The sequence below is a fragment of the Natator depressus genome, chromosome 3, assembly GCF_965152275.1.
Source record: "Natator depressus isolate rNatDep1 chromosome 3, rNatDep2.hap1, whole genome shotgun sequence".
Classification (NCBI taxonomy): domain Eukaryota; kingdom Metazoa; phylum Chordata; order Testudines; family Cheloniidae; genus Natator; species Natator depressus.
The window spans coordinates 1,339,583-1,366,061 of record NC_134236.1 but is presented as its reverse complement, the minus strand read 5'-3'; the positions used below and the strand labels follow the sequence as shown (position 1 = coordinate 1,366,061).

Below are 26,479 nucleotides of genomic sequence, written 5' to 3'. Positions count from 1 at the left end.
GGGGCTGGCGGGGGGGCGGGGGGAGCAGGAACTGGAGCGGCAGAAAAGCCCCTCGCAGGAGCTGCAGGAAGAAAGGGCCCAGGTGGCCCTGGGGGCAGGGGGGCGCTGAGCCAGGCCGGGGGCCGGGGGGCAGGAAGTGGGGGGCGGGCGGGGCTGACAGCTGGAGGGGCGGGCGGAGGGGAGGCCAGCCCCAGCGAGGGGAGCAGCCCGGCTGGGGCGGGACGTGTGGACGGCGCGGGGAGCCATGAGCGGCTGAGCGGGACGGCCCGACGCCTTCGCGCCCGCACGGCCATGGCGCGCCTCTGGGGCAGCCTCTGCTGCCTCCTGGCCGGGGTGGCCTGGGCCGCCCAACTACCCGCCCGCTACAGCCTCTACACCGGGGGGGCCGCGCCGCTGAGCCCCGCTGCCCAGGGGAGCCCGCAGGCCCAGCCCGGCGCCCGGGCCGCCAGCCGGCACAGGTAAGGGGCCGCGCCGGGGCAGGGGCGGGCGGGGCCGCCGGCAGCCTCGGGGCCCAGGCTGGCCCCACAGCTGGGAGCGGAGCCCGGGGGCGCCGTGGGTCCTGGCCCCAGGGGGCCCCACTCGCTGGAGGCAGGGAGCTGTGTGACCTGGAGCGTGAGGGTGGCTGTGGGCGCCGAGGGGCACCCGGGGGAACCCCATCTGGCCTTGGACAAGAGGTCCCAGCACAGAGAGCTGGAAGGGCACTCGGGGCGCTCCCCCGCCCCATGGAGACGAGGAGAGTCCCAGGGAGGTGCTGGGCTGGAGGGGACACCCTGGGGATCCCCCCAGGGCAGGGGGACCAGTCTCCCGGTGGCTCATTTTGCGGGGTTCGGCCCAACTGCCGCAGGCGTCCGCCGTGGCTGCGGGCGGCGCGTCTTGGGGGCATCTGTCTGCAGCCCCTGGGCATAGCTCCGCCTCGCTGGGTGGTCTCAGGTGGGTCACGGCCCTGCTCCGTGCCTCAGTTTCCCCAGGCACAGAAGGGGGGAGGGCCACTGACCCGGGACATGCGCAGATTCCTGTATGTGAGGCACATGGAGAGCCTCCGACCGGGGCGGTGGGAGGGAGGAGTTGGCGGTGGCGGGGGGTTGGGAGGTGGGGAGCCAGAGGGCACAGAGGGTTGGGGGGCAGGGGGAAGGGGGAGTGGAGAAGGGGGCTGGGGGGAGGGAGGAGTGGGTGGGTTGGGGGAGCCAGGGGACACAGAGGAGTGGGGGCAGCGGGAGGATGGGGAGGGGGAGCTGGGAGGGAGGCTGGGGGCTCGGGGAGGGAGGGGGGGCTCAGCTGTGCTAGTTCCTTGCAGCGGGTGTGTGCCCCAGGGCGTGGAATACTCAGCACCGCGTGTGTCTGGTGAGGTGGGGGGTGCTCTGCGGGATGTGGCACCGGCCGGGGGGCCCCCAGGGCTGCAGTGGGTTGACTGGGGCGCTGGGGGGCTCTCGAGCAGACCAACTGGCCCCCGCCCCACGGGCCAGGCCCCCGCAGCCCCGCTGGGCCCTGCTGCTTGGGGGGGGACGATGGTGAAGCGCCGAGTGAGCCTGGCCTGGCCCCACGCCAGCCGCGAGCGAGAGGGGCCCAGGGATTGCGGCGCCGCAGCCAGATGGAGCATGTGCCCGGGGAGCGGGGCACTGGCAAGGGGGCAGGGGAGGCGCTGTGGGGGGACTGTGTCAAGGGGGACAAGGGGCACCGTTGGGCAGGGGGGCACTGTCGGGGGGATAAGGGGACACTGTTGGGAGGACAGGGGGTGGCACTGACAGAGGGAGAAGGGGCGCTGTCGGGGGGCAGGGGGAGGCACCGTTGGGGGGCCGGGGACTCTGTCGGGGGGCAGGGGGAGGCACCATTGGGGGGCAGGGGGTGCTGTCGGGGGCAGGGGAGGGGCACTCCCAGGCAAGGGGGCGGCTGCCTCTGGCCGTGGCGCAGGGGCCTGGCATTGCTCTGTATGACGCGCCATGGGGCCGGGCCCCCCTGTGGAGGAGTCCCAGCTGCAGGGGGGCAGAGCCCCTGGGCCCTAGAGCAGGCAGCGGGGCGGCTCAGCCCCACACTCGGGACAGGAAGGGAGGCGGCTTGTGGCCCAGAGCAGGCGTTTGGGAGGGAGGCTGGGAACCAGCCAGGAGCGACAGCCGGCTGGGAGCGCAGAGGGCCCCCTTGAGCCCCCCGCAGCACAGCCCCCCCAGCTCGCCCCCCCGAGTCCCCCCTCCCTGCAGCACGGCCCCCCAGCCTGCCCCCCTGAGCCCCCCTCCCTGCAGCACGGCCCCCCAGCCCGACCCCTGCTGAGCCCCCGCTCCCTGCAGCACAGCCCCCCAGCCTGCCCCCCGCTGAGCCCCCCTCCCTGCAGCACAGCCCCCCAGCCTGCCCCCTGCTGAGCTCCCGCTCCCTGCAGCACAGCCCCCCAGCCTCCCCCCCGAGCCCCCCCTCCCTGCAGCACAGCCCCCCAGCCTGCCCCCCTGAGCCCCCCTCCCTGCAGCACGGCCCCCCAGCCTGCCCCCCTGAGCTCCCCTCCCTGCAGCATGGCCCCCAGCCTGCCCCCTGCTGAGCTCCCGCTCCCTGCAGCGCAGCCCCCCAGCCTGCCCCCCTGGGCCCCCCTCCCTGCAGCACAGCCCCCCAGCTGCGCCCCCCAAGTCCCGCCTCCCTGCAGCACAGCCCCCCCAGCCTGCCCCCCGCTGAGCCCCCCCTCCCTGCAGCACAGCCCCCCAGCCTGCCCTCTGAGCCCCCCGCTCCCTTCAGCACAGCCCCCCCCAGCCCGCCCCCTGCTGAGCCCCCCCTCCCTGACCCCAGTCTGGGTCTGTGTTTGCTTAGCAGAAAGTCCGTCCCCCCCCTCCGCCGAACTGCCAGCACGGGGTGGGGTTCTCCCCGCAGCATGGGGGGGGCTACACCCCCAGAGCTATGAGGGGGATGGGCAGGCTCCCCCTGTTTTCATGGCAGCCAGGGCCCATGGGGCTGCTCCATGTTTCCCCCCACTCATGCCCCCCTGTCACGGAGTCCCCGGGCGATGCTCTGGAGCGGCTCCCTATGAAGCCAGGCAGGACTCTGGGAGTGGATGGGTCATTACACAAAGTAAAACTATTTCCCCTTGTTTATTCCCCCCCCGCCCCCCCATCATGTGCCAGCATGTGCAGGACCCACAGCTCACCCGGCTTCCCCCCTCCTGGGTCTGACCTCAGAGCATTCAGCCTCCTCTGCCCCTCCGTGCGCTTCCCACAGCGAGTCCGCCCAGGCGGGGTCCTGGGGAAGCCAGAGGGTCCTGCCCCCCAACTCCGCCGTCAGACGTGACTCTCAGCCAGCCAGTAAAACAGAGGTTTATTAGACAACAGGAACATGGTCTAACACAGAGCTTGTAGGTGCAGAGAACAGGACCCCTCAGCCGGGTCCATTTTGGGGGCAGTGAGCCAGACAACCACGTCTGCACTTCACTCCATGTCCCAGCCAGCCCCAAACTTAAACTCCCTCCAGCCCCTCCTCCCCTGGGCTTTGTCCCTTTCCCGGGCCAGGAGGGCACCGGATTCCTTTGTTCTCCAACCCTTTAGCTCTCACCTTGCAGGGTGGAAGGGCCCAGGCCACCAGTGGCCAGGAAACAGGGTGTCGGCCATTCTCTGTGTCCAGACCCCTGCACACACCTGTCCTCTAGGGCTCTGCAACAGTCATACACCCTTACCCCACCCCCTGGATACTTAAGAACTGCATGGGGAAACTGAGGCACCCCCACACTATTCAGAGGAAACATTAAGAACAGTCCCGCTTCGTCCCACCCCCGCAAGCTGGCCCAGCCCCCCCAGCCCCGCAATGATTAACCAGCCCAGCCCGGGGCTCAGGGACGTGCTGCAGCCGGGCTGGCGCAGAGAGCTGGTGGCTGTAGGCTGGGCCCCTCACTGGCCCCAGGGAGCTCAGAGCCCGGGTGGGGCTGCAGGGAGCAGAGGAAGGGGCTCAGGGGAGACCCCAGGCTGGGAGCGGGGAGTTGCCTGGGAAAGGGCTGGGCCCCGTCGAACCCACAAGGAGATGGGGCTGGCTGGGGCGGGGGTGTCCCTGAACCAATAGGGTCTCAGCTGCACTGGGGGGTGTCCCATGGGAATCACCTCATGGGCCCCTGGCACAGCCACCCAAACGCCCCCTGCTGCCAGGGCTAGTCCTGCCCCAGCCCCCCAGCCAGTGGGGTCCCTCCTGTAATAGCCCCAGTGGGGCAGACAATCCTGCAGCCACCCCACAGTGCAGTGGGGGGCCTGGCAGCCACCTGCCCAGCGGAGACGACTCTGGGCTGGAGAGGCTGGGGGTGGGGGCAGAATTTACCTTTGCCCCAAGTTCCTGGGAGGCTCGGGGGGGCCATGGCACGTCCTGCCCCACAAGCCACAAACTTGGCCCTCCCCTGAGTTACCCTGCTCGTGACCCTGCTGGTTCCCCCTCTGTGATCAAAGGGGCTGGCTGCTGCCAGGGGCACCGGACAGGGCAGAGATCAAAAGGAGTGGGGGGGAGCCCCTTTAACAGGCTCATTGTCCCATTAGCAGTGAGCTGTGACCGGCTGCTCCCAGCGGGGCGGGGCCCTTGCTACAGGGGGGGCTCGCTGCACCAGAGCGAGGGGTAGGGGGCTCGCTGAACCAGGCCGGGGGGCTCGCTGCACCAGGGCGAGGGGTAGGGGGCTCGCTGAACCAGGCCGGGGGGCTCGCTGCACCAGGGCGAGGGGTAGGGGGCTCGCTGCACCAGGCCAGGGGGCTCACTGCACCAGGCCGGGGGGCTCGCTGCACGAGGGCGAGGGGTAGGGGGCTCGCTGCACCAGGCCAGGGGGCTCGCTGCACCAGGCCGGGGGGCTCGCTGCACCAGAGTGAGGGGTCGCTGCACGTGGGGGGCAGGGGAGGCGCCTTGTGCTTGCTGGGCCTGATTCTCACTCCTGCTGCAGGAACTGGTGCGCCTACGTGGTGACGCGCACGGTGAGCTGCATGGTGGAGGACGGCGTGGACACCTTCGTCAAACCCGACTACCAGCCCTGCGGGTGGGGGCAGCTCCAGTGCCCGCGCATTGTGACGTGAGTGTGGGGGCAAGAGACCCGGGGGCTGCGGGTCGGGAGTGAGGGGCACTGGCAGGCTGGGGGGAGCCCAGGGCTGGGCTAGCAGGGGGCTGCGGGTCGGGAGTGAGGGGCACTGGCAGGCTGGGGGGAGCCCAGGGCTGGGCTAGCAGGGGGCTGCGGGTCGGGAGTGAGGGGCACTGGCAGGCTGGGGGGAGCCCAGGGCTGGGCTAGCAGGGGGCTGCGGGTCGGGAGTGAGGGGCACTGGCAGGCTGGGGGGAGCCCAGGGCTGGGCTAGCAGGGGGCTGCGGGTCGGGAGTGAGGGGCACTGGCAGGCTGGGGGGAGCCCAGGGCTGGGCTAGCAGGGGGCTGCGGGTCGGGAGTGAGGGGCACTGGCAGGCTGGGGGGAGCCCAGGGCTGGGCTAGCAGGGGGCTGCGGGTCGGGAGTGAGGGGCACTGGCAGGCTGGGGGGAGCCCAGGGCTGGGCTAGCAGGGGGCTGCGGGTCAGGAACCAGCGGGGCCTTGTGTGCGTAGCCCCTGTGCCTGGCTCTGTCCTGGCCAAGATATAGATGTTCTGGGGTGGGCCTTGTGCTGCAATGTGGGGAGAGGGGAGCCTCATGCTACCTGGGCTGGGGGCAGGGAGCTGCCAGTGGACAGAAGCACAGTGACCTCTGCGTGCAGTGGGGGGCCGGCAGGAGATGGGAGGACTGGCACTGGGAAGGGAAAGGAGAGGGGTCCTGGGAGTGGGGGTGTGAAATCCCGGGGGTGGGAGAGGTGTGGGGTTTGGTGCATTGCTGGTGCCTGGCTGCGGGGCGGGGGGAGCTGGGGTCATGGTCTCCATGGAGGGAACGAGGCCTGGCGGCCTGGCATCGCCCTGCCCCGGGGGGCAGCGGGCAGAGCAGGGACCCAGAGACAGCGGCTGCAGATGGAGCACGCTGGCCCCGTCCAGCGCCCCAAGGGAAGGTACAGGGCGCCCCCTAGCGGGAAAGGCTGGGAACTGTTCTAGAGACAGCAGCCCTGGCCCGGTCCCAGAGGTACCAGAACCTGCCATATTTCCAAAAAGAAGAGGAGGACTTGTGGCACCTTAGAGACTAACCAATTTATTTGAGCATAAGCTTTCGTGAGCTACAGCTCACTTCATCGGATGCACACTTTCCACAGTATGCATCCGATGAAGTGAGCTATAGCTCACGAAAGCTCACGCTCAAATAAATTGGTTAGTCTCTAAGGTGCCACAAGTCCTCCTTTTCTTTTTACGAATACAGACTAACACGGCTGTTACTCTGAAACCTGTGATGAAATAAGATTTTCATAATTTAGCATCCTATGTTTGACGTGTGTGTCTGGGATGGAGGCCCTGCCTGCTGGGGCACTTGTAAAGGGGCAACTGCAAGGGTTGTTTGGACGTCTTGAGTACCCAGGGAGGTGCTGGAGAAGCTGGTTTTGGGCAGGCTGGGTTACCCAGCCTGCCCAAACCAGCTTCTCCAGCACCTCCCTGGGTACTCAGACGTCCAAACAATGCAGTGCCCTTAAAGTGCCCAGCCGGAGGCCTCCATCCAGACACACACGTCAAACATAGGATGCTAAATTATGAAAATCTTATTTCATCACAGGTTTCAGAGTAACAGCCGTGTTAGTCTGTATTCGTAAAAAGAAAAAAGAAAAGGAGGACTTGTGGCACCTTAGAGACTAACCAATTTATTTGAGCATAAGCTTTCGTGAGCTACAGCTCACTTCATCGGATGCATACTGTGGAAAGTGTAGAAGATCTTATTATATACACACAAAGCATGAAAAAATACCTCCTCCCACCCCACTCTCCTGCTGGTAATAGCTTATCCAAAGTGACCACTCTCCTTACATTGTGTATGATAATCAAGGTGGGCCATTTCCAGCACAAATCCAGGGTTTAACAAGAACGTCTGGGGGGGGGGGGTAGGAAAAAACAAGGGGAAATAGGCTACCTTGCATAATGACTAAGCCACTCCCAGTCTCTATTCAAGCCTAAGTTAGTTGTATCCAATTTGCAAATGAATTCCAATTCAGCAGTTTCTCGCTGGAGTCTGGATTTGAAGTTTTTTTGTTGTAAAATAGCGACTTTCAGGTCTGTAATCGCACAGTTGGCAACGGGCTTTGTTGCAAGGATAGGTTCCTGGGTTAGTGGTTCTGTTGTGTGGTGTGTGGTTGCTGGTGAGTATTTGCTTCAGGTTGGGGGGCTGTCTGTAGGCAAGGACTGGCCTGTCTCCCAAGATTTGTGAGAGTGATGGGTCATCCTTCAGGATAGGTTGTAGATCCTTAATATTGTAGTTGTAAGAATGCTTGATAGAGATCTTGTAGGTGTTTGCCTCTGTCTGAGGGGTTGGAGCAAATGCGGTTGTATCGTAGAGCTTGGCTGTAGACGATGGATCGTGTGGTGTGGTCAGGGTGAAAGCTGGAGGCATGTAGGTAGGAATAGCGGTCAGTAGGTTTCCGGTATAGGGTGGTGTTTATGTGACCATCGCTTATTAGCACCGTAGTGTCCAGGAAGTGGATCTCTTGTGTGGACTGGACCAGGCTGAGGTTGATGGTGGGATGGAAATTGTTGAAATCATGGTGGAATTCCTCAACTGCTTCTTTTCCATGGGTCCAGATGATGAAGATGTCATCAATATAGCGCAAGTAGAGTAGGGGCGTTAGGGGACGAGAGCCGAGGAAGCGTTGTTCTAAATCAGCTATAAAAATGTTGGCATACTGTGGGGCCATGCGGGTACCCATAGCAGTGCGATACAACCGCATTTGCTCCAACCCCTCAGACAGAGACAAACACCTACAAGGTCTCTATCAAGCATTCTTACAACTACAATACCCACCTGCGGAAGTGAAGAAACAGATTGATAGAGCCAGAAGAGTTCCCAGAAGTCACCTACTACAGGACAGGCCTAACAAAGAAAATAACAGAACGCCACTAGCCGTCACCTTCAGCCCCCAACTAAAACCTCTCCAACGCATCATCAAGGATCTACAACCTATCCTGAAGGGCGACCCATCACTCTCACAGATCTTGGGAGACAGGCCAGTCCTTGCCTACAGACAGCCCCCCAGCGTGAAGCAAATACTCACCAGCAACCACACACCACACAACAGATCCACTAACCCAGGAACCTATCCTTGCAACAAAGCCCGTTGCCAACTGTGCGATTACAGACCTGAAAGTCGCTATTTTACAACAAAAAAACTTCAAATCCAGACTCCAGCGAGAAACTGCTGAATTGGAATTCATTTGCAAATTGGATACAATTAACTTAGGCTTGAATAGAGACTGGGAGTGGCTTAGTCATTATGCAAGGTAGCCTATTTCCCCTTGTTTCCCCCCCCCCCCCCAGACGTTCTTGTTAAACCCTGGATTTGTGCTGGAAATGTCCCACCTTGATTTTCATGCACGTTGTAAGGAGAGTGGTCACTTTGGATAAGCTATTACCAGCAGGAGAGTGAGCTTGTGTGTGTGTGTGTGTTGGGGGGGGTGGGTGAGAAAACCTGGATTTGTGCTGGAAATGGCCCACCTTGATTACCATACACAATGTAAGGAGAGTGGTCACTTTGGATAAGCTATTACCAGCAGGAGAGTGGGGTGGGAGGAGGTATTTTTTCATGCTTTGTGTGTATATAATAAGATCTTCTACACTTTCCACAGTATGCATCCGATGAAGTGAGCTGTAGCTCACGAAAGCTTATGCTCAGATAAATTGGTTAGTCTCTAAGGTGCCACAAGTACTCCTTTTCTTATTTCATCACAGAAAAGAAAAGGTTCTCCTGACCCCAAAGGACCAAGCGCCAGACCTAGGTCAAATGATAGCTCAGATCTTACAACAAATACACGCTTACAGTCAATCCTTAGTAACTAAACTAAAATGTATTAAAAAAGAAAAGAGGGAGAGTTGGTGGAAAGATCAATATACAGACAGACTTGAGTTCAGTTCTTGACGTTCAGATACAGAGCAGAGATGGTGAGTCTGTAGTTGCCAAAAGTCCTTTTAGAAATAGTCCACTGGTTACAGTCCAATGTCCATGTTCAGGGTGACTCCTGTCAGTGACTGGGGATCTCAATCCTTATGGCTCAGGGTTTCCCCTTCTTGAAACCCAAAGCAGATCTGAGATGAAGGAGGATCGTGTCCCAGGGTTTTATACGTTCCCTGCAGCCTTTTGGCCTGAGAAAACAATCGGCTTCACTTTCCTTCTCCTAAATGTCCTAGCAATTAGCCCAGGGTAATTTATCCATTAACAGTTCAGATACCGGTTACCACAACCTTCAAAGAGCCATATAGACAATAATACTATGTCACTCCAGTGTCTTCCTAAATGTTAATATTCCTCTTTTGATCTTTGAATCAAAGCCATGGTAATAGACAAGACTTGTTTGCTGACATCACAAGACCTGAGCACACAGCTCCCCTTCTCTCTCTCACAATGCCGGCTGCATTTCACAGCTCTGTTCATTTACAGATCCTCCTAACCAGTCTTTACAGTCCAGCCCTGGGTCAGGTCAGTCTGGGAGTTCATTAACTCTTTCTTGCCCTGTCACCTTTCCATGAGCTATTATATTACACTCATAACGTCACACCCTCCCATGGGCCAAGTCCCCCAGGGATCTCACCCTTCCTCCAGGGTGAGCCCTGTGGCCTCCCTATGTATGGGGCACCAGTGTGCCCGCTGCTGGGGTCCTGTGTCCAGGCCTGGTGCCCACAGATCAAGGCGGGTCTGGGAAGAGCCCAGAGAACGATCAGAGGGTTAGAAAACCTGGCTGAGAACGAGCGACTCCAGGAGAACCCGGTCAGCCCCGCACCGCCCAGGAACCGGCTGTGCCAGCAGGCAGCCGCAGACACAAAGCCAAGACAGAGCAGGGCTGTGTTAAACGTAAACTCCCAAACAAATCGGGAAAGTTAAAAAAAGATTTGCCAGGGTGAGGGAACCAGTTCCGGGCTTGTATCATTGAAAGGAAACTGGTTAAAAGCAGCATTGTCCCAAAGCGTTGTGTTCAGAGCCTCTGTTCCTGAGGGCTCGCGCTGCTGCAGCTCTGCCTAGGGTTGTCCAGCATCCGGGTTTTGACCAGAACACGGGGTCAAAACGGGACTCTGGTGGCTCTGGTTGGCGCAGGGCTGGCAGGCTCCCTACCCGGCTCTGCACGGCTCCCGGAAGTGGCCAGCATGTTCCTCCAGCTCCTAGGCGAACCGCCTCCCACACCCGAACTCCCTGCTCCGTCCTGAGCCCCCTCCCGTACCCCAAACTCCTCATCCCTGGCCCCACCCCCGAGCCCACACCCCCAGCCGGAGCGCTCATCCCCCGCCTGCACCCCAATGCCTTGCCCTAGCCCTGAGCCCCCTCCTGCACCCCAAACCCCTCATCCCTGGCCCCACCCCTGAGCCCACACCCCGAGCCGGAGCGCTCATCCCCCGCCCGCACCCCAACGCCCTGCCCTAGCCCTGAGCCCCCTCCTGCACCCCAAACCCCTCATCCCTGGCCCCACCCCCGAGCCTGCACCCCAGCCGGAGCGCTCATCCCCCGCCCACACCCCAACGCCCTGTGTCACGGAGTCCCCGGGCGATGCTCTGGACCTGCTCCCCATGAAGCCAGGCAGGACTCTGGGGAAGTCTCCTCTCTGCGAGCAGCCTGTCTTCAGGACACACAGCTCACCCGGCTTCCACCTTCCTGGGTCTGACCCTGGAGCATTCAGCCTTCTCTGCCCCTCCGTGCGCTTCCCACAGCGAGTCCACCCAGGCCGGGTCCTGGGGAAGCCAGAGGGTCCTGCCCCCCAACTCCGCAGTCAGACAGGACTCTCAGCCAGCCAGTAAAACAGAAGGTTTATTAGACGACAGGAACATGGTCTAACACAGAGCTTGTAGGTGCAGAGAACAGGACCCCTCAGCCGGGTCCATTTTGGGGCCAGTGAGCCAGACAACCCCGTCTGCCCTTCACTCCATGTCCCCAGCCAGCCCCAAACTGAAACTCCCCCCAGCCCCTCCTCCTCTGGGCTTTGTCCCTTTCCCGGGCCAGGAGGTCCCCGGATTCCTTTGATCTCCAACCCTTTAGCTCTCACCTTGCAGAGGGGAAGGGCCCAGGCCATCAGTTGCCAGGAAACAGGGTGTCGGCCATTCTCTGTGTCCAGACCCCTGCATACACCTGCCCTCTAGGGCTCTGCAATGATCATACACCCTTACCCCACCCCCTAGATACTTAAGAACTGCCTAGGGGAAACTGAGGCACCCCCACACTATTCAGAGGAAACATTAAGAACAGTCCCACTTCGTCACACCCTGCCCTAGCCTGGTGAAAATGAGTGAGTGAGCGAGGGTGGGGGAGAGCAAGTGACGGAGGGAGGGGGGATGGAGTGAGCGGGGGGGCATGGCCTTGGAGAAGGGGCGTGGCCTCGTGGAAGGGGCGGGGCGGGGGGGCAAGTGTGTTCAATTTTCTGCGATTAGAAAGTTGGCAACCCTACCTCTGCTGGACTTATGTTCTCAAAGGGAAGGTTCAGGGGGGACTTGACCCCAGGCTGTAAGAACCTACATGGGAACAAATATTGCACCATGGGCTCATAGGGTTGCCAACTGTCTAATCCCACAAATCCAAACACCCTTGCCCCACCCCCTTCCCCAAGGCCCCGCCCCTGCCCCACCCTTTCTCCGAGGCCCCATCCCGCTCATTCCATTCCCCCTCCCTCCGTCACTCGCTCTCCCTCACCCTCCCTCACTTTCACTGGTCTGGGGTTTGGGGTGCGGGAGGGGGCTCTGGGCTGAGCTGCAGGGGATTGGGGTGTGAGTGTGGGTTGTGGGCTCCGGGAAGGAGTTTGGGTGCAGGAGGGGCCGAGGGAAGGGCGGTTGGGATGCAAGAGGGGGTGAGGGGTGTGGGCTCCTGATGGACGGTGCTTACCTTGGGTGGCTCCCGGAAGTGACCGGCATGTCCGGCGGCGGCTCCTAGGCTCAGGGGCGGCCAGGTGGCTCTGCGTGCTGCCCCTGCCTGCCGGCACCACTCCCACAGCTCCCACTGACTGTGGTTCCCCGTTCCCAGCCAGTGGGAACTGTGGAGTCAGCGCTCGGGGCGGGAGCAGCACGCGGAGACCCCCTGGCCCTGTCTTTGCCTAGGAGCTGCTGCTGGACATGCCGGTCACTTCCAGGAGCGGCATGGAGCCAGGGTAAGTAGGGGGCCTGCCTTAGCCCCACTGCACTGCCGGGCTTTTAGCAGCCTAAAATCTCTCGGTTTGGCTTCAGTAGCCTCTGGGAGATGGAGCCTGATTCTGGGAGACTCCCGGCCAAACCAGGAGGGTTGGAGACCCTATAGGGCAGGGGTGGCCAACCTGAGCCTGAGAAGGAGCCAGAATTCCCAATATACGTTGCCAAAGAGCCACAGTAAAACATCAGCAGCCCACCAGCTGCTCCCCTCCTCCAGCCCCCAGCGCTTCCCCCTCCCCCCATGCCTCCCGCCTGCCGTGATCAGCTGTTTTGCATGCGCAGGAGGCTCTGGGGGAGGGGCGAGGGCACGGCCGGCTCAGGGGAGGGGGCGGGAAGGGGTGGAGCGGGGGCAGGGCCTGGGGCAGAGCCAGGGTTGAGCAGTGAGCACCCCCGGCACACTGGAAAGTTGGCGCCTGTCGCTCCAGCCCCAGAGTCGGGGCCTGTACAAGGAGCCCCATAGTAACCTCTGAAGAGCCGCGTGCGGCTCTGGAGCTCCAGGTTGGCCCCCCTGAGCTAAGGGCTCGTCAGGCTGGCAGAGGAAGGTTGGACAAGAGTCAGTGGCAAGAAGCTGACACTGCACCAATTCCGACTGGCGAAAAGGTGTCAATTATTAACAGCGAGAGTCACTAACCTCGGGAGCAATTCACGGGGCCGGGCTGGATTCTCCCTCACCGGCTCGTTATAAATCCAGATCGGCTGTTTCTCTGCCAGCTCTGCTCCGGGGACAGTCCTGGGCCCTGCGAAGCTGAGGGTCAGACCAGTCCATCCCACTGGGCCCTTCTGGCCTGGGGAGCTATGAAGTAGCCCAGGGCAGTGCTGGTGTCTCACCTGCTATTAGCTTGCTTATAAGAAGCACACGGGATCTTTTTCAGGGGAAAAGGCAATACGCCGCGTTTATTGAAAATACAACAGTTAGCATATGCACTGACTCACACACACACACAGGTCCTGCAGATGGTCTTATATTTACCAGTCTGTCGTAATTCGAGTCAATCTAACGGCCAGTTAGACCGAGCTTGAGTGAGGAGCTGGGGCTCTGTCGGTCGTGATCCGATGCTCCGAGGTTTTGCAGGACTGAACCCAGAGTCTTATGGCAAAACACCCCAGCATTATACTTGTAAATTCCCACTTTAGTCTGTGGATTTTGCAATGTCATTCTGTAATCGTTAGTCCTTAAGTGGTGTTAATTGTGGGGTTTTCCGCTGTTCTCTCTTATTTGTTGCCTCGCCTCCGAGGTCATCAGTGCTGCTAACTCATTGAGCATCAACAACAATGGATGTTTTGTGATTGTTTCTCCAAGTTTCTCACTTCTTCTTGACCATCTGGACATTTGTGAGGCTTCCATTGTGAGGTGTGGATTCACCAAGGGCAAATCATGCCTGACTAATCTAATTGCCTTCTATGACGAGATAACTGGCTCTGTGGATGAGGGGAAAGCGGTGGACGTGTTGTTCCTTGACTTTAGCAAAGCTTTTGACACGGTCTCCCACAGCATTCTTGCCAGCAAGTTAAAGAAGTATGGGCTGGATGAATGGACTATAAGGTGGATAGAAAGTTGGCTAGATTGTCGGGCTCAACGGGTAGTGATCAACGGCTCCATGTCTAGTTGGCAGCCGGTTGTCACGGAGTGTGGGGGAGTCCAGGCCCTGCACCCCTCTTCCTGGGATTCACTGAGACTCTCAGCCAGCCAGTAAAACCGAAGGTTTATTGGACAACAGGAACACAGTCCAAAACAGAGCTTGTGGGGACACCCAGGACCCCTCAGTGAAGTCCTTCTGGGGGAGCGGGGAGCTTAGACCCCAGCCCTGGGGTTCCCTGTGTTCCTCCACCCAGCCCCAAACTGAAACTAAACCCACCGAGCAGGTTCCCTGCTGCAGCCTCCATCCACATTCCTGGGCAGAGGTGTTACCTCCCCCTCCCCCTCCTGGCTCAGGTGACAGGCTCTCAGGTCTCCCGTCCCCAGGGCACATTCCCAGGTCAACACTCCCCCCTCCCTGCTGCGTCACATCGTCACACCGGTATCAAGTGGAGTGCCCCAGGGGTCGGTCCTGGGGCCGGTTTTGTTCAATATCTTCATAAATGATCTGGAGGATGGTGTGGATTGCACCCTCAGCAAGTTTGCAGATGACACTAAACTGGGAGGAGTGGTAGATACGCTGGAGGGTAGGGATAGGATACAGAGGGACCTAGACAAATTGGAGGATTGGGCCAAAAGAAATCTGATGAGGTTCAAGAAGGACAAGTGCAGAGTCCTGCACTTAGGGCGGAAGAATCCCATGCACGGCTACAGACTAGGGACCGAATGGCTAGGCAGCAGTTCTGCGGAAAAGGACCTAGGGGTTACAGTGGACGAGAAGCTGGATATGAGTCAGCAATGCGCCCTTATTGCCAAGAAGGCCAATGGCATTTTGGGATGTATATGTAGGGGCATAGCGAGCAGATCGAGGGACGTGATCATTCCCCTCTATTCGACATTGGTGAGGCCTCATCTGGAGTACTGTGTCCAGTTTTGTGCCCCACACTACAAGAAGGATGTGGAAAAATTGGAGAGAGTCCAGCGGAGGGCAACAAAAATGATTTGGGGACTGGAACACATGACTTATGAGGAGAGGCTGAGGGAACTGGGGATGTTTAGTCTGCAGAAGAGAAGAATGAGGGGGGATTTGATAGCTGCTTTCAACTACCTGGAAGGGGATTCCAAAGAGGATGGATCTAGACTGTTCTCAGTGGTAGCAGATGACAGAACAAGGAGTAATGGTCTCAAGTTGCAGTGGGGGAGGTCTAGGTGGGATATTAGGAAACACTATTTCACTAGGAGGGTGGTGAAACACTGGAATGCGTTACCTAGGGAGGTAGTGGAATCTTCTTCCTTTGAGCTTTTGAAGGTCAGCTTGACCAAGCCCTGGCTGGGATGATTTAGTTGGGGTTGGTCCTGCTTCGAGCAGGGGGTTGGACTAGATACCTCCTGAGGTCCCTTCCAACCCTGATATTCTATGATTCCACACTCCTCCTTGCCCATGCACACATCCTTCACTCACACCAAAGAATTTTACAGAGAATTTCAGACAGGATAACATTTTCGAAAGGGTTATATGGTTACTAAAGGGATTACAGAAGAACCTTACGCAACTTCGTTTGCAATGCAGACAAGAAACAAGCCCTGATATATGAAAACTCCTCCTAAAACAAAAGGTGACCAGACTCAGCCATAGGGACCATTCTGGTCTGCTCCTGCCTTAACATCAGTTCAGACGCAGGCAGCCTGTCCGAGGTGTTTTTTCCAGTGACCCAGGGTCGTTCCTTCCTGCTGTCCAGTCAGAGTGGCCGGCAGAATACAATCAAATCATAGCCTACAACAATACACGGAATACAGACGACATGACCATCCTTTAGCCTTCATTCTAAGTTATACAAACTACAGACATAAAACCCAACAACTACACTATCAGCACGGGGCAGGGGCGGCGCCCCCCGGTGGGCAGCGCCGGTGTCCCGCCCGCCATCAGCACGGGGCAGGGGCGGCGCCCCCCGGTGGGCAGCGCCGGTGTCCCGCCCGCCATCAGCACGGGGCAGGGGCGGCGCCCCCCGGTGGGCAGCGCCGGTGTCCCGCCCGCCATCAGCACGGGGCAGGGGCGGCGCCCCCCGGTGGGCAGCGCCGGTGTCCCGCCCGCCATCAGCACGGGGCAGGGGCGGCGCCCCCCGGTGGGCAGCGCCGGTGTCCCGCCCGCCATCAGCACGGGGCAGGGGCGGCGCCCCCCGGTGGGCAGCGCCGGTGTCCCGCCCGCCATCAGCACGGGGCAGGGGCGGCGCCCCCGGTGGGCAGCGCCGGTGTCCCGCCCGCCATCAGCACGGGGCAGGGGCGGCGCCCCCCGGTGGGCAGCGCCGGTGTCCCGCCCGCCATCAGCACGGGGCAGGGGCGGCGCCCCCCGGTGGGCAGCGCCGGTGTCCCGCCCGCCATCAGCACGGGGCAGGGGTGGCGCCCCCCGGTGGGCAGTGCCAGTGTCTCACCCACTCTCCCTCGCCCTGCAGGTATCGCAGTTACCTGAGGCCCCGCTATAAGGTGGCCTATAAGACCGTGTCGGACATGGAGTGGAAATGCTGCCATGGCTACTCGGGTGACGACTGCCTGGAGGGGCCAGCCCAGGGCCCCCCTCTCACCACCACTCGTCCGCGCCCCAAGCCTGGCCGCCCCACGCTTTCCGGCTTTGGGAACCCCCTGAGCGGCCTGGGCGGAGAAGGTACCGATGGCTTGGGGATGGGGGGGGGAGAGCCAGGTTTGTGCAGGGAGAGGTGAGGTGGTGGGAGCTGGGGCGGGAATGAGGCCCAGAGAGGGAAGGTGTGGGGGGCCTGGTTAGGGGCAGAGTTGCAGAGTCTCTCAGCTGCCCCTGCTCCCCAGCGCCCCCTCCCTTTGCCCTCCAGACTGCGCTGGCCTCGACCTCCGCTCCCAGCACACAATGCTCCCTCTTGCCTGAGCGCCAGGCCCCGTTGCTGGGACCCCCCATCTCCATGGGATACAGCTGAGAGCGGCCAGTGGCCACCTGGGGCAACAGCACCCCGAAGGGAAAAGCCTTGGCCCAGCTTGGGGGCCAGGACTAGGGACCCACAGCCTCAGCTCAGCCAGGGGTGGTGGCCAGAGCCGTGGCCGGCTGCAGGGAGCCGGCTCAGTGCGCTCTGCTCTGCAGGCTGGGGGCGGGGCGGGGCAGGGAGGGCTGTTTGGGGCCGTGCCCGGCTCGGAGGAGCCCCGCTCAGTGCGCTCTGCTCTGCAGGATGGGGGGCGGGGCGGGGAGGGCTGCCCGGGGCCGTGCCCGGCTCGGGGGAGCCCCACTCAGTGCGCTCTGCTCTGCAGGCCGGGGGCGGGGCGGGGCGGGGAGGGCTGCCCGGGGCCATGCCCGGCTCGGAGGAGCCCCACTCAGTGCGCTCTGCTCTGCAGGCCGGGGGCGGGGCGGGGCGGGGAGGGCTGCCCGGGGCCATGCCCGGCTCGGGGGAGCCCCACTCAGTGCGCTCTGCTCTGCAGGCCGGGGGCGGGGCGGGGCGGGGAGGGCTGCCCGGGGCCATGCCCGGCTCGGAGGAGCCCCACTCAGTGCGCTCTGCTCTGCAGGCTGGGGGCGGGGCGGGGCAGGGAGGGCTGTTTGGGGCCGTGCCCGGCTCGGAGGAGCCCCGCTCAGTGCGCTCTGCTCTGCAGGATGGGGGGCGGGGCGGGGAGGGCTGCCTGGGGCAGTGCCCGGCTCGGGGGAGCCCCGCTCAGTGCGCTCTGCTCTGCAGGATGGGGGGCGGGGCGGGGAGGGCTGCCCTGGGCCGTGCCCGGCTCGGGGGAGCCCCACTCAGTGCGCTCTGCTCTGCAGGCCGGGGGCGGGGCGGGGAGGGCTGCCCTGGGCCGTGCCCGGCTCGGGGGAGCCCCACTCAGTGCGCTCTGCTCTGCAGGCCGGGGGCGGGGCGGGGAGGGCTGCCCGGGGCCATGCCCGGCTCGGAGGAGCCCCGCTCAGTGCGCTCTGCTCTGCAGGATGGGGGGCGGGGCGGGGAGGGCTGCCCGGGGCCGTGCCCGGCTCGGGGGAGCCCCACTCAGTGCGCTCTGCTCTGCAGGCCGGGGGCGGGGCGGGGAGGGCTGCCCGGGGCCATGCCCGGCTCGGAGGAGCCCCGCTCAGTGCGCTCTGCTCTGCAGGCCGGGGGCGGGGCGGGGCGGGGAGGGCTGCCCGGGGCCATGCCCGGCTCGGGGGAGCCCCACTCAGTGCGCTCTGCTCTGCAGGCTGGGGGCGGGGCGGGGCAGGGAGGGCTGTTTGGGGCCGTGCCCGGCTCGGAGGAGCCCCGCTCAGTGCGCTCTGCTCTGCAGGATGGGGGGCGGGGCGGGGAGGGCTGCCTGGGGCAGTGCCCGGCTCGGGGGAGCCCCGCTCAGTGCGCTCTGCTCTGCAGGCCGGGGGCGGGGCGGGGAGGGCTGCCCTGGGCCGTGCCCGGCTCGGGGGAGCCCCGCTCAGTGCGCTCTGCTCTGCAGGCCGGGGGCGGGGCGGGGCGGGGAGGGCTGCCCGGGGCCATGCCCGGCTCGGAGGAGCCCCACTCAGTGCGCTCTGCTCTGCAGGCCGGGGGCGGGGCGGGGCGGGGAGGGCTGCCCGGGGCCATGCCCGGCTCGGAGGAGCCCCGCTCAGTGCGCTCTGCTCTGCAGGATGGGGGGCGGGGCGGGGAGGGCTGCCCGGGGCCGTGCCCGGCTCGGAGGAGCCCCGCTCAGTGCGCTCTGCTCTGCAGGCCGGGGGCGGGGCGGGGCGGGGAGGGCTGCCCGGGGCCATGCCCGGCTCGGAGGAGCCCCGCTCAGTGCGCTCTGCTCTGCAGGATGGGGGGCGGGGCGGGGAGGGCTGCCCGGGGCCATGCCCGGCTCGGAGGAGCCCCGCTCAGTGCACTCTGCTCTGCAGGCCGGGGGCGGGGCGGGGCGGGGAGGGCTGCCCGGGGCCGTGCCCGGCTCGGGGGAGCCCCGCTCAGTGCGCTCTGCTCTGCAGGCCGGGGAGAGGTGGAGAAGGTGAAGCAGCTGGAGGAGAAGGTGCAGAGCCTGAGCAAGCAGCTGCAGGACCTGCAGGCCACCACGGAGAAGCTGCTGCAGGAGGGGCACAAGGCGGTGGAGCTGTCGCTCAACGGGAAGCAGCCGGCCGACGCGGCCGCCCAGCCCGAGATGAAGGAGACCCTCAACGAGATCCAGAGGCATCTGCAGCGCCTGGACAACCGCATCTCCAGCCACGACGCCGAGCTGACCAATCTCAGCAACGGGCAGGGGCCCGGGCAGGGGCCGGGGGCCCCGCCAGGAGGGGCACTGCTCCTGCAGGAGGTGGAGCGGCGGGTGCAGGAGTCCTGCGCCACCTGCCTGGAGGGCAGCGAGGGGCTGCGGCGGCAGCAGGCTGAGGACCGCGAGCGCATGCGGGGCCTGGAGAAACTGATCAGCTCTGTGGACCAGCGCAACCGGGAGGCGGTGGAGAGCATCCAGCGGCACGTGAGCGGCCTGGCAGGGCGCCTGCCCAAGGACTGCTGCTCCCAGCTCGATGAGCTGCGCGGCAGGGTGGCTGACCTGGAGCGGGGGCTGGACCGCGTCTCTGGCTCCTTCGCCATCCTCAATGGGCGCCTGGACCACGAGCTGGCTGGTCTGGAGCCGGCAGGGGCGGGGCAGGCGCTGGAGGGCCGGCTGGTGGAGATGGAGGGGCGTCTGAACGCCACCCAGCGCCGCCTGGAGGAGCACCACGCCCAGCAGCTGCCCCACCTGCACGGCCACCTGGCGGGGGAGCTGAGCAGGCGGCTCAGTGGGGCCGAGGGGGAGCTCGCCAACATGGCCGGCCAGCTGAGCGGCTTCCAGGCCCACGTGCAGCGGGCCCTGGTCAACCTGAGCCGCGACGTGGAGACGCTGAAGGACAGCGTGGCTCAGAGTGTGGCTGTGGCGACAGAGCAGCAGGGCCCGGGCGTGGGGTGCAGCCAGCCCTGCCCCACGCCCCAGGCCCCCTCCCTGGGCAGCCAGGACTCGCAGACCGGCGACATCCTCAGTGAGCTGGCGCGCCGGGTGCAGGATAACGACGTGCAGCTGCGGAGCCTGGGCTCCGCCCTGCACCAGCTCAGCAGCTCCAGGGACGGGCTGGCCGGCTCCGTGCGGGCCCTGCAGGCCGAGGGGAAGAAGCTGCGGGAGCTGGTGGGGGCGAACGGGGAGTCGCTAGGGCGCCTGGCGGCCAAGATCGACAAGCTGGAGAGCCAGCGGCTGGGCGCAGGGGGCAGCGCCACCGACCCTAGCGCCAAGGACCTGGCGCTCTACTTCAACCGCACGGGGGCGCGGCTGGGCCGGCTGGAGGCCGAGCTGGGGGCGCTGAGCGGCACGGGGCAGGCCGAGCAGCGCGGCTGCAGCCAGGCCTGCGCTGCCCTGCAGGAGGAGGTGGGCCGGCTGCGCGGGGAGGTGGCGGCCTGCACTGGCGCTTGCCCGCTGCTGCCCAGGAAGCCGGAGCAGGGCCGGGAGCCCGTGGAGGCCCACAAGCCCCTGGACGGCTTCAGCGTCTTCGGGGGCACGTCGGCCGTGGACCTGAAGTCGCTGCAGGGCGAGCTGTCCGAGGTGATCCTGAGCTTCAGCTCCCTGAACGACACGCTGCGTGGGCTGCAGAGCACCGTGGACAAGCACCAGACCGACCTCCACGAGCTGGGCTCCACCAAGGACCGCATCATCGCCGAGATCAACAAGGTGCAGGCCGAGGCCACGGAGCGCGCGGCCGAGAGCGAGGAGCGGCTGGAGGGGGTGACGCACCAGCTGCACCAGCTGGGGGGCACGCTGCGGGGCGAGGCCGGGGAGTGCCGGCGCGCGGCCGGCGGCCTGGAGCAGCGGCTGGCCAAGCTGGAGGGCGTCTGCGAGCGGCTGGACGCCGTCTCCGGCAGCCTGCGCAAGGTCAAGGAGGGGCTGAGCAAGCACGTGACGGGGCTGTGGGGCTGCCTGCAGGAGGTGAACGGCACCCTGCGCACCCACGGCGCCCTGCTCGACAAGCTGCAGGACGCCCGCCTGGGCACCATCCACCCCCGCCTGAGCACCCTCAACGCCTCCCTGCTGCGCCTGCAGGGCGAGGTGCACAACCTCACGCACCTGGACCTGGCAGGTACGGCCCCTGGGCACCACCGGGTATGGGGGGCTGGGCACCGGGGGGCAGGGCCCCCGGGCGCTGCTGGGCATGGGGGGCAGGGCCCCCGGGTGCTGCTGGGCATGGGGGGCAGGGCACTGGGGGGCAGGGCCCCAGGGCACCACTGGGTATAGGGGGCAGGGCATCAGGGGGCAGGGCACCAGGGGGGCAGGGCCCCCAGGCACCGCTGGGTATGGAGGCAGGACACCGTGGTGGGGAAGAGACGAGGCACCGTGTGGGGAGCTGGGACAGCACAGGGAGGAGGACTGGCCATGGCTCCGATTGCCCCTAGGTGGGGACTGGCTGGTTCGGGGGGGTGGGTTGGGGTGGGATCCAGGGCTCCGATCTCGGGGGGGAACGCTCAGGGGGGTGGGGGTGGAGGCTCCTACTGGCCCAGGGGGGCAGCTCTAACTCTCTGGGTTCTGTTGCAGGACCCCCCGGCCCACCTGGACCCGAAGGCCCCATGGGAAGACCGGGTCCCTCAGGGCCAGCAGGGCCCTCAGGCAAGGATGGAGAACAAGGCCCCATGGGACCCCCAGGTGAGGAGCAGTCCTGCCCCACGGGGAGGGGAGTGGCTGGGTCCATCGCAGGGTCATGGCACAAACTCAGCCGCTGCCTACGGCTGCCCCTCCGCTCCCTCCCCACCCCCCGGCCCCACGGCTCCGGTTACAGCCACAGCGTCATGCGGGTGCCACAGGGCCTGACACCTGCCCGCCCCAGGCGCCCACCCGCACGGGTGACGACCTCACACCCGCCTGCGCCACCAAGGGACCAGCCTGAGCCACGAGGAAACCCGGCCTGGCACAGCCGATTTCGATGGGGGGCCGGGGGAGGCGTGCCCCAGTGGCCCCCAGCAATGGGCCGAGCTCCTAGGGGGTCACAGACCCTGAGCCAGGGCTGCGCTGCCCCTCACGCGCTGCCCTGGGGCCTGTGGCCCCCGCTCTCCATAGAGGAGAACCCGGCCCAGGCCAGGCGGTACCCGGGGAACCAGAGCCTGGCCATGAGCCAACGCCCCGGCCACCCCAGGGGCCCCTTTCCTGGGTGCTCACCCTGTATCCCCCGCCCCGGTGCAGGCACAGCTCCCCCCGCCCTGCTACCCCCCTGCCCCACTGCACAGCTCCCCCTGCCCTGCTACCCCCCTGCCCCACTGCACAGCTCCCCCCGCCCTGCTACCCCCCCACTGCACAGCTCCCCCCACCCTGCTACCCCCCTACCCCACTGCACAGCTCCCCCTGCCCTGCTACCCCCCCGCCCCACTGCACAGCTCCCCCCTGCCCTGCTACCCCCCTGCCCCACTGCACAGCTCCCCCTGCCCTGCTACCCCACTGCACAGCTTCCCCCGCCCTGCTACCCCCCTGCCCCACTGCACAGCTCCCCCCGCCCTGCTACCCCCCTGCCCCACTGCACAGCTCCCCCTGCCCTGCTACCCCCCTGCCCCACTGCACAGCTCCCCCCGCCCTGCTACCCCCCCCACTGCACAGCTCCCCCCGCCCTGTTACCCCCCTGCCCCACTGCACAGCTCCCCCTGCCCTGCTACCCCCCTGCCCCACTGCACAGCTCTCCCCGGCCCTGCTACCCCTCTGCCCCACTGCACAGCTTCCCCTGCCCTGCTACCCCCTGCCCCACTGCACAGCTCCCCCCTGCCCTGCTACCCCCCACTGCACAGCTCCCCCTGGCCCTGCTACCCCCCTGCCCCACTGCACAGCTCCCCCCGGCCCTGCTACCACCCCACCCCACTGCACAGCTCCCCCCGGCCCTGCTACCCCTCTGCCCCACTGCACAGCTTCCCCTGCCCTGCTACCCCCTGCCCCACTGCACAGCTCCCCCCTGCCCTGCTACCCCCCACTGCACAGCTCCCCCTGGCCCTGCTACCCCCCTGCCCCACTGCACAGCTCCCCCCGGCCCTGCTACCCCCCCACCCCACTGCACAGCTCCCCCCGGCCCTGCTACCCCTCTGCCCCACTGCACAGCTTCCCCTGCCCTGCTACCCCCCGCCCCACTGCACAGCTCCCCCCGGCCCTGCTACCCCTCTGCCCCACTGCACAGCTCCCCCTGCCCTGCTACCCCCCCGCCCCGCTACCCCCCTGGCCCTGCCGAGCCCCAGCACCCTACGCTCACCTCTCGTCTCCTCTTCCTTCTCTTCCAGGGCTCCCTGGCGAGCAAGGTGAGGCTGGCTGTGGGGAGGGACGGGGGGGTGGACCAGAGGATGGGGGACTTGCCCTGCAGCCGGGTCTGCCCTACGCCCCCGGGGAGCTGGCCCCAAGCATGGGCAGCGGGGCTCGGCCTCTTGGTGCTAGGACAGGGCCGGCCTGGCTCGGGCGGGGGGGGGGGGGATGTGGGTGGGCATGGAGCTGCCCCCTGTGAAGGGGGAGGGGGCAGTGGAGGAGCTGGGCACATTTTGGGATGGGGTCCCAGGTGCAGGGGGTGGGGAGAGCTGGGCATGTGGTGGGATGGGGGCCCCTGGGGGTGGGGGGAAGCTGGGGGTGGGATAGAGGCCCCTGGGTGTGGGGGACAGGGAGAGCCGGGGGTCTGACGGGCTGGGGGCCCCTGGGCATGGCAAGGAGGTGGGTGTGGGCTGGGGGCCCCAGGCACAGGGGGATGGGGGAGGAGCTGGGGGTGGGCTGGGGGAACCGGGCATGGGGGGCAGGGAGAGCCAGGGGGGTGACGGGCTGGGGGCCCCTGGGCATGGCATGGAGGTGGGGGTGGGCTGGGGGCCCCAGGCACGGGGGAATGGGTGAGGAGCCGGGGGTGGGCTGGGGGACCCAGGCATGGGGGGCAGGGAGAGCCAGGGGGGTGACGGGCTGGGGGCCCCTGGGCATGGCATGGAGGTGGGGGTGGGCTGGGGGCCCCAGGCACGGGGGAATGGGTGAGGAGCCGGGGGTGGGCTGGGGGACCCAGGCATGGGGGGCAGGGAGAGCCGGGGGGGTGACGGGCTGGGGGCCCCGGGCATCGGATGATGGGCGAGGAGCTGTGGGGGACACAGAGCTGCCTGGGGGCAGGCAGGGAGGAGGCTGGGAACGGGGGGTCCTAATGGCACCGTGCTGACCCCGTCTCTCTGTGCCAGGCCCGGTGGGCGAGGCGGCCGTGGTGCCCAGAGTCGCCTTCTCGGCCGCGCTGACGTCCCGGCACGTGGAGCCCGGTACCATCCCCTTCGACAGGCTGCTGGTGAACGACGGGGACGCCTACGACCCCTACACCGGTGAGCAGCGCCCCACGGCCAGCCCCATGGCAGAAGCTCCCCATAGCCAGCCCCCCACAGCGCCTCGTACCCAGCTGGTGTGGGTGAGCTAGAGGGCAGGGGGCTGCCGCGCTGGTTTGGGGCGTCCTGCTCGTCGGCAGTGACTGTCCACGTCAGCCCCAGGCCAGGGGGTCTCCCCTCGGGCTCAGGAGGGGGGAGCAGCAGGGGGCTGGGCGGGGGCGGAATTTAGTGTTACTGGCAGAGCTGGGGCTGGGGGGGCTTCAGGGGCCCTGGCTGAGCTTGGGGGGGACCCCAGGGCTGGGGTAACAGGGGGCTGTGGGTTGGGATTGGGGGCACTGGCAGGGCTGGGGGAGGGGAGCTCAGGGCTGGGGTAGCAGTGGGCTGTGGGGCAGGATTGGGGGCACCAGCAGAGCTGTGTGTGGGGAGCCCAGGGCTGGCGTAGCAGGGGGCTGTGGGGGGGGGATTGGGGGCACCGGCAGAGCTGGGGGAGGGGAGCCCAGGGCTGGGGTAGCCGGGGTCTGTGGGGCAGGATTGGGGCACTGGCAGAGCTAGGGGAGGGGACCCCAGGGCTGGGGTAGCCGGGGGCTGTGGGGCAGGATTGGGGGCACTGGCAGAGCTGTGTGTGGGGAGCCCAGGGCTGGGGTAGCAGGAGACTGGGGGGGGGATTGGGGGCACCGGCAGAGCTGTGCGTGGGGAGCCCGGGGCTGGGGTAGCCGGGGTCTGTGGGGCAGGATTGGGGGCACTGGCAGAGCTGTGTGTGGGGAGCCCAGGGCTGGGGTAGCCGGGGGCTGTGGGGCAGGATTGGGGGCACTGGCAGAGCTGTGTGTGGGGAGCCCAGGGCTGGGGTAGCCGGGGGCTGTGGGGAGGGATTGGGGGCACTGGCAGGGCTGGGGCAGCAGGGGGCTGTGGGGCAGGATTGGGGGCACTGGCAGAGCTGGGGGAAGGGACCCCAGGGCTGGGGTAGCCGGGGGCTGTGGGGAGGGATTGGGGGCACTGGCAGGGCTGGGGTAGCAGGGGGCTGTGGGGCAGGACTGGGGGCACCGGCAGAGCTGTGTGTGGGGAGCCCGGGGCAGGGCTGGCAGGGGCTCATCGCGTGCTCAGCCCCCCCCCGGCCCCAGGGGCAGTGCCCTGGGGCGATGGGACCCCCTGGGGGGACGCTCCTGCCCCGCTGACGGGCTGCCCCCTCCCAGGTGTCTTCACTGTGCCCGTGTCCGGGCGGTACTTCATCAGCGCCGTGCTGACGGGGCACCGGAGCGAGAAGGTCGAGGCCGTGCTGTCGCGCTCCAACCAGGGCATCGCCCGCAGCGACTCGGGCGGCTACCAGCCCGAGGGCCTGGAGAACAAGCCGGTGGCCGAGAACCAGCCCAGCCCGGGCTCCCTGGGCGTCTTCAACCTGCTGCTGCAGCTGGAGGCCGGCGAGACGCTCTGCGTGGACCTGGTGACGGGCCAGCTGGCCCACTCCTCCGACGAGCCGCTCACCGTCTTCAGCGGGGTGCTGCTGTACCCCAGCCCGGGGGACGAGGCCGGCTAGTCCCTACCCCACTGTGACGCTGCCCCTGGGCACGGGGCAGGGGCCCAGCTGGGCTCCGGGCGCGTTGCATCCTGGGCCGGCCCCGCAGCACCCTCGCCCTCGGGGCTGCAAAGGCTGTGCCCCGTCAGAGCCGGGGGCAGGGGGACCCCCCACTGCAGCTGGCCTGGCCTCTCCGGGGAGCTGCCGGAGACTTGGCCCCCTGGGCAAGGGGGAGGGGAGCCCAGGCCAGCAGCCCACCCCCATGTGCTGCAGCAGGGGCTCAGGAGGCAGCGAGTGCCCCGTGGAGCCCAGCCCAGCGCCCCCCTGCCCCCGAGCAGGGCAGCCCTGCCCTGAATGAGCTGGAGGGCTCCTGGCTCCCAGGCCCTGCCCAGAGCGGCCCCCGGGGTCCCTCGCTGCTCCCAACTACCCCCCAACCCACCCGGCTGGGGGGCTCGTGGCCAGGGCTCCCCAGGGGCCAGCCACGGACGCGTCTCCTGCAGGCCGGCCGGCTGCTGCGGGGGGCTCCAGGGGGAGCTCCGGGCTGTGAACCCTGCAGGGATGTCCCAGGCCCGGGGTGGGGATCCCCCTCCCCTGAAGCCAAGCCCCTCCCCGACCCACATCGACCGGCACCTCCCTGTTATTTATCATCCTGTCGCGCCCATTCCTGCCCTGCTGCCCGCCCTGAGGGGCACCCGCCTGCCACGCCCCTGCTGCACAGCTCCTGCTCACCACCTCAGCCCCTCACTGCCCCGGGCAGAGACCCCAGCCGCCCCCACGCCAGGGCCGGAGGGCGCCCGTGGGGCACGCAGGACTGGGGGGCCCCGGCCCCGCACAGACGACACCAGAGAAGAGCCGGCGGGCAGCCCTGCCGCTGAGGGAGCCGTGTGGGGGAGGGGCCCGTGGCCGGCTCTGCGGGCGGTGGTGCCCTACCCTGGCACGGGCCAGCTCTGCTCGGGCATCTATTTCATGTATTAATAA

At 65.8% G+C, this 26,479-nt stretch overlaps 1 protein-coding gene across 1 annotated transcript; it reads left to right on the top strand.

Annotated features, from left to right (window-relative positions):
* The first annotated feature begins 276 nt into the window (after positions 1–276).
* Positions 277–26,479, top strand: EMILIN1 (elastin microfibril interfacer 1). Its single transcript, XM_074946743.1, has 8 exons — positions 277–458; positions 4,874–4,999; positions 16,207–16,415; positions 18,660–20,771; positions 21,224–21,331; positions 22,939–22,956; positions 23,857–23,991; positions 25,182–26,479. Exons 1-8 carry the CDS (start codon positions 292–294, stop codon positions 25,520–25,522), a joined length of 3,216 nt encoding a protein of 1,071 aa, XP_074802844.1. The 5' UTR covers positions 277–291; the 3' UTR covers positions 25,523–26,479.

Bases quoted from the DNA above. Each gene is read 5' to 3' on its own strand.
- EMILIN1 (XM_074946743.1), top strand. From the start codon at position 292: ATGGCGCGCCTCTGGGGCAGCCTCTGCTGCCTCCTGGCCGGGGTGGCC. The intron at 5,000-16,206 runs GTGAGTGTGGGG...CTCGCCCTGCAG, and splicing joins CAGTGCCCGCGCATTGTGAC to GTATCGCAGTTACCTGAGGC. The intron at 20,772-21,223 runs GTACGGCCCCTG...GTTCTGTTGCAG, and splicing joins CACGCACCTGGACCTGGCAG to GACCCCCCGGCCCACCTGGA.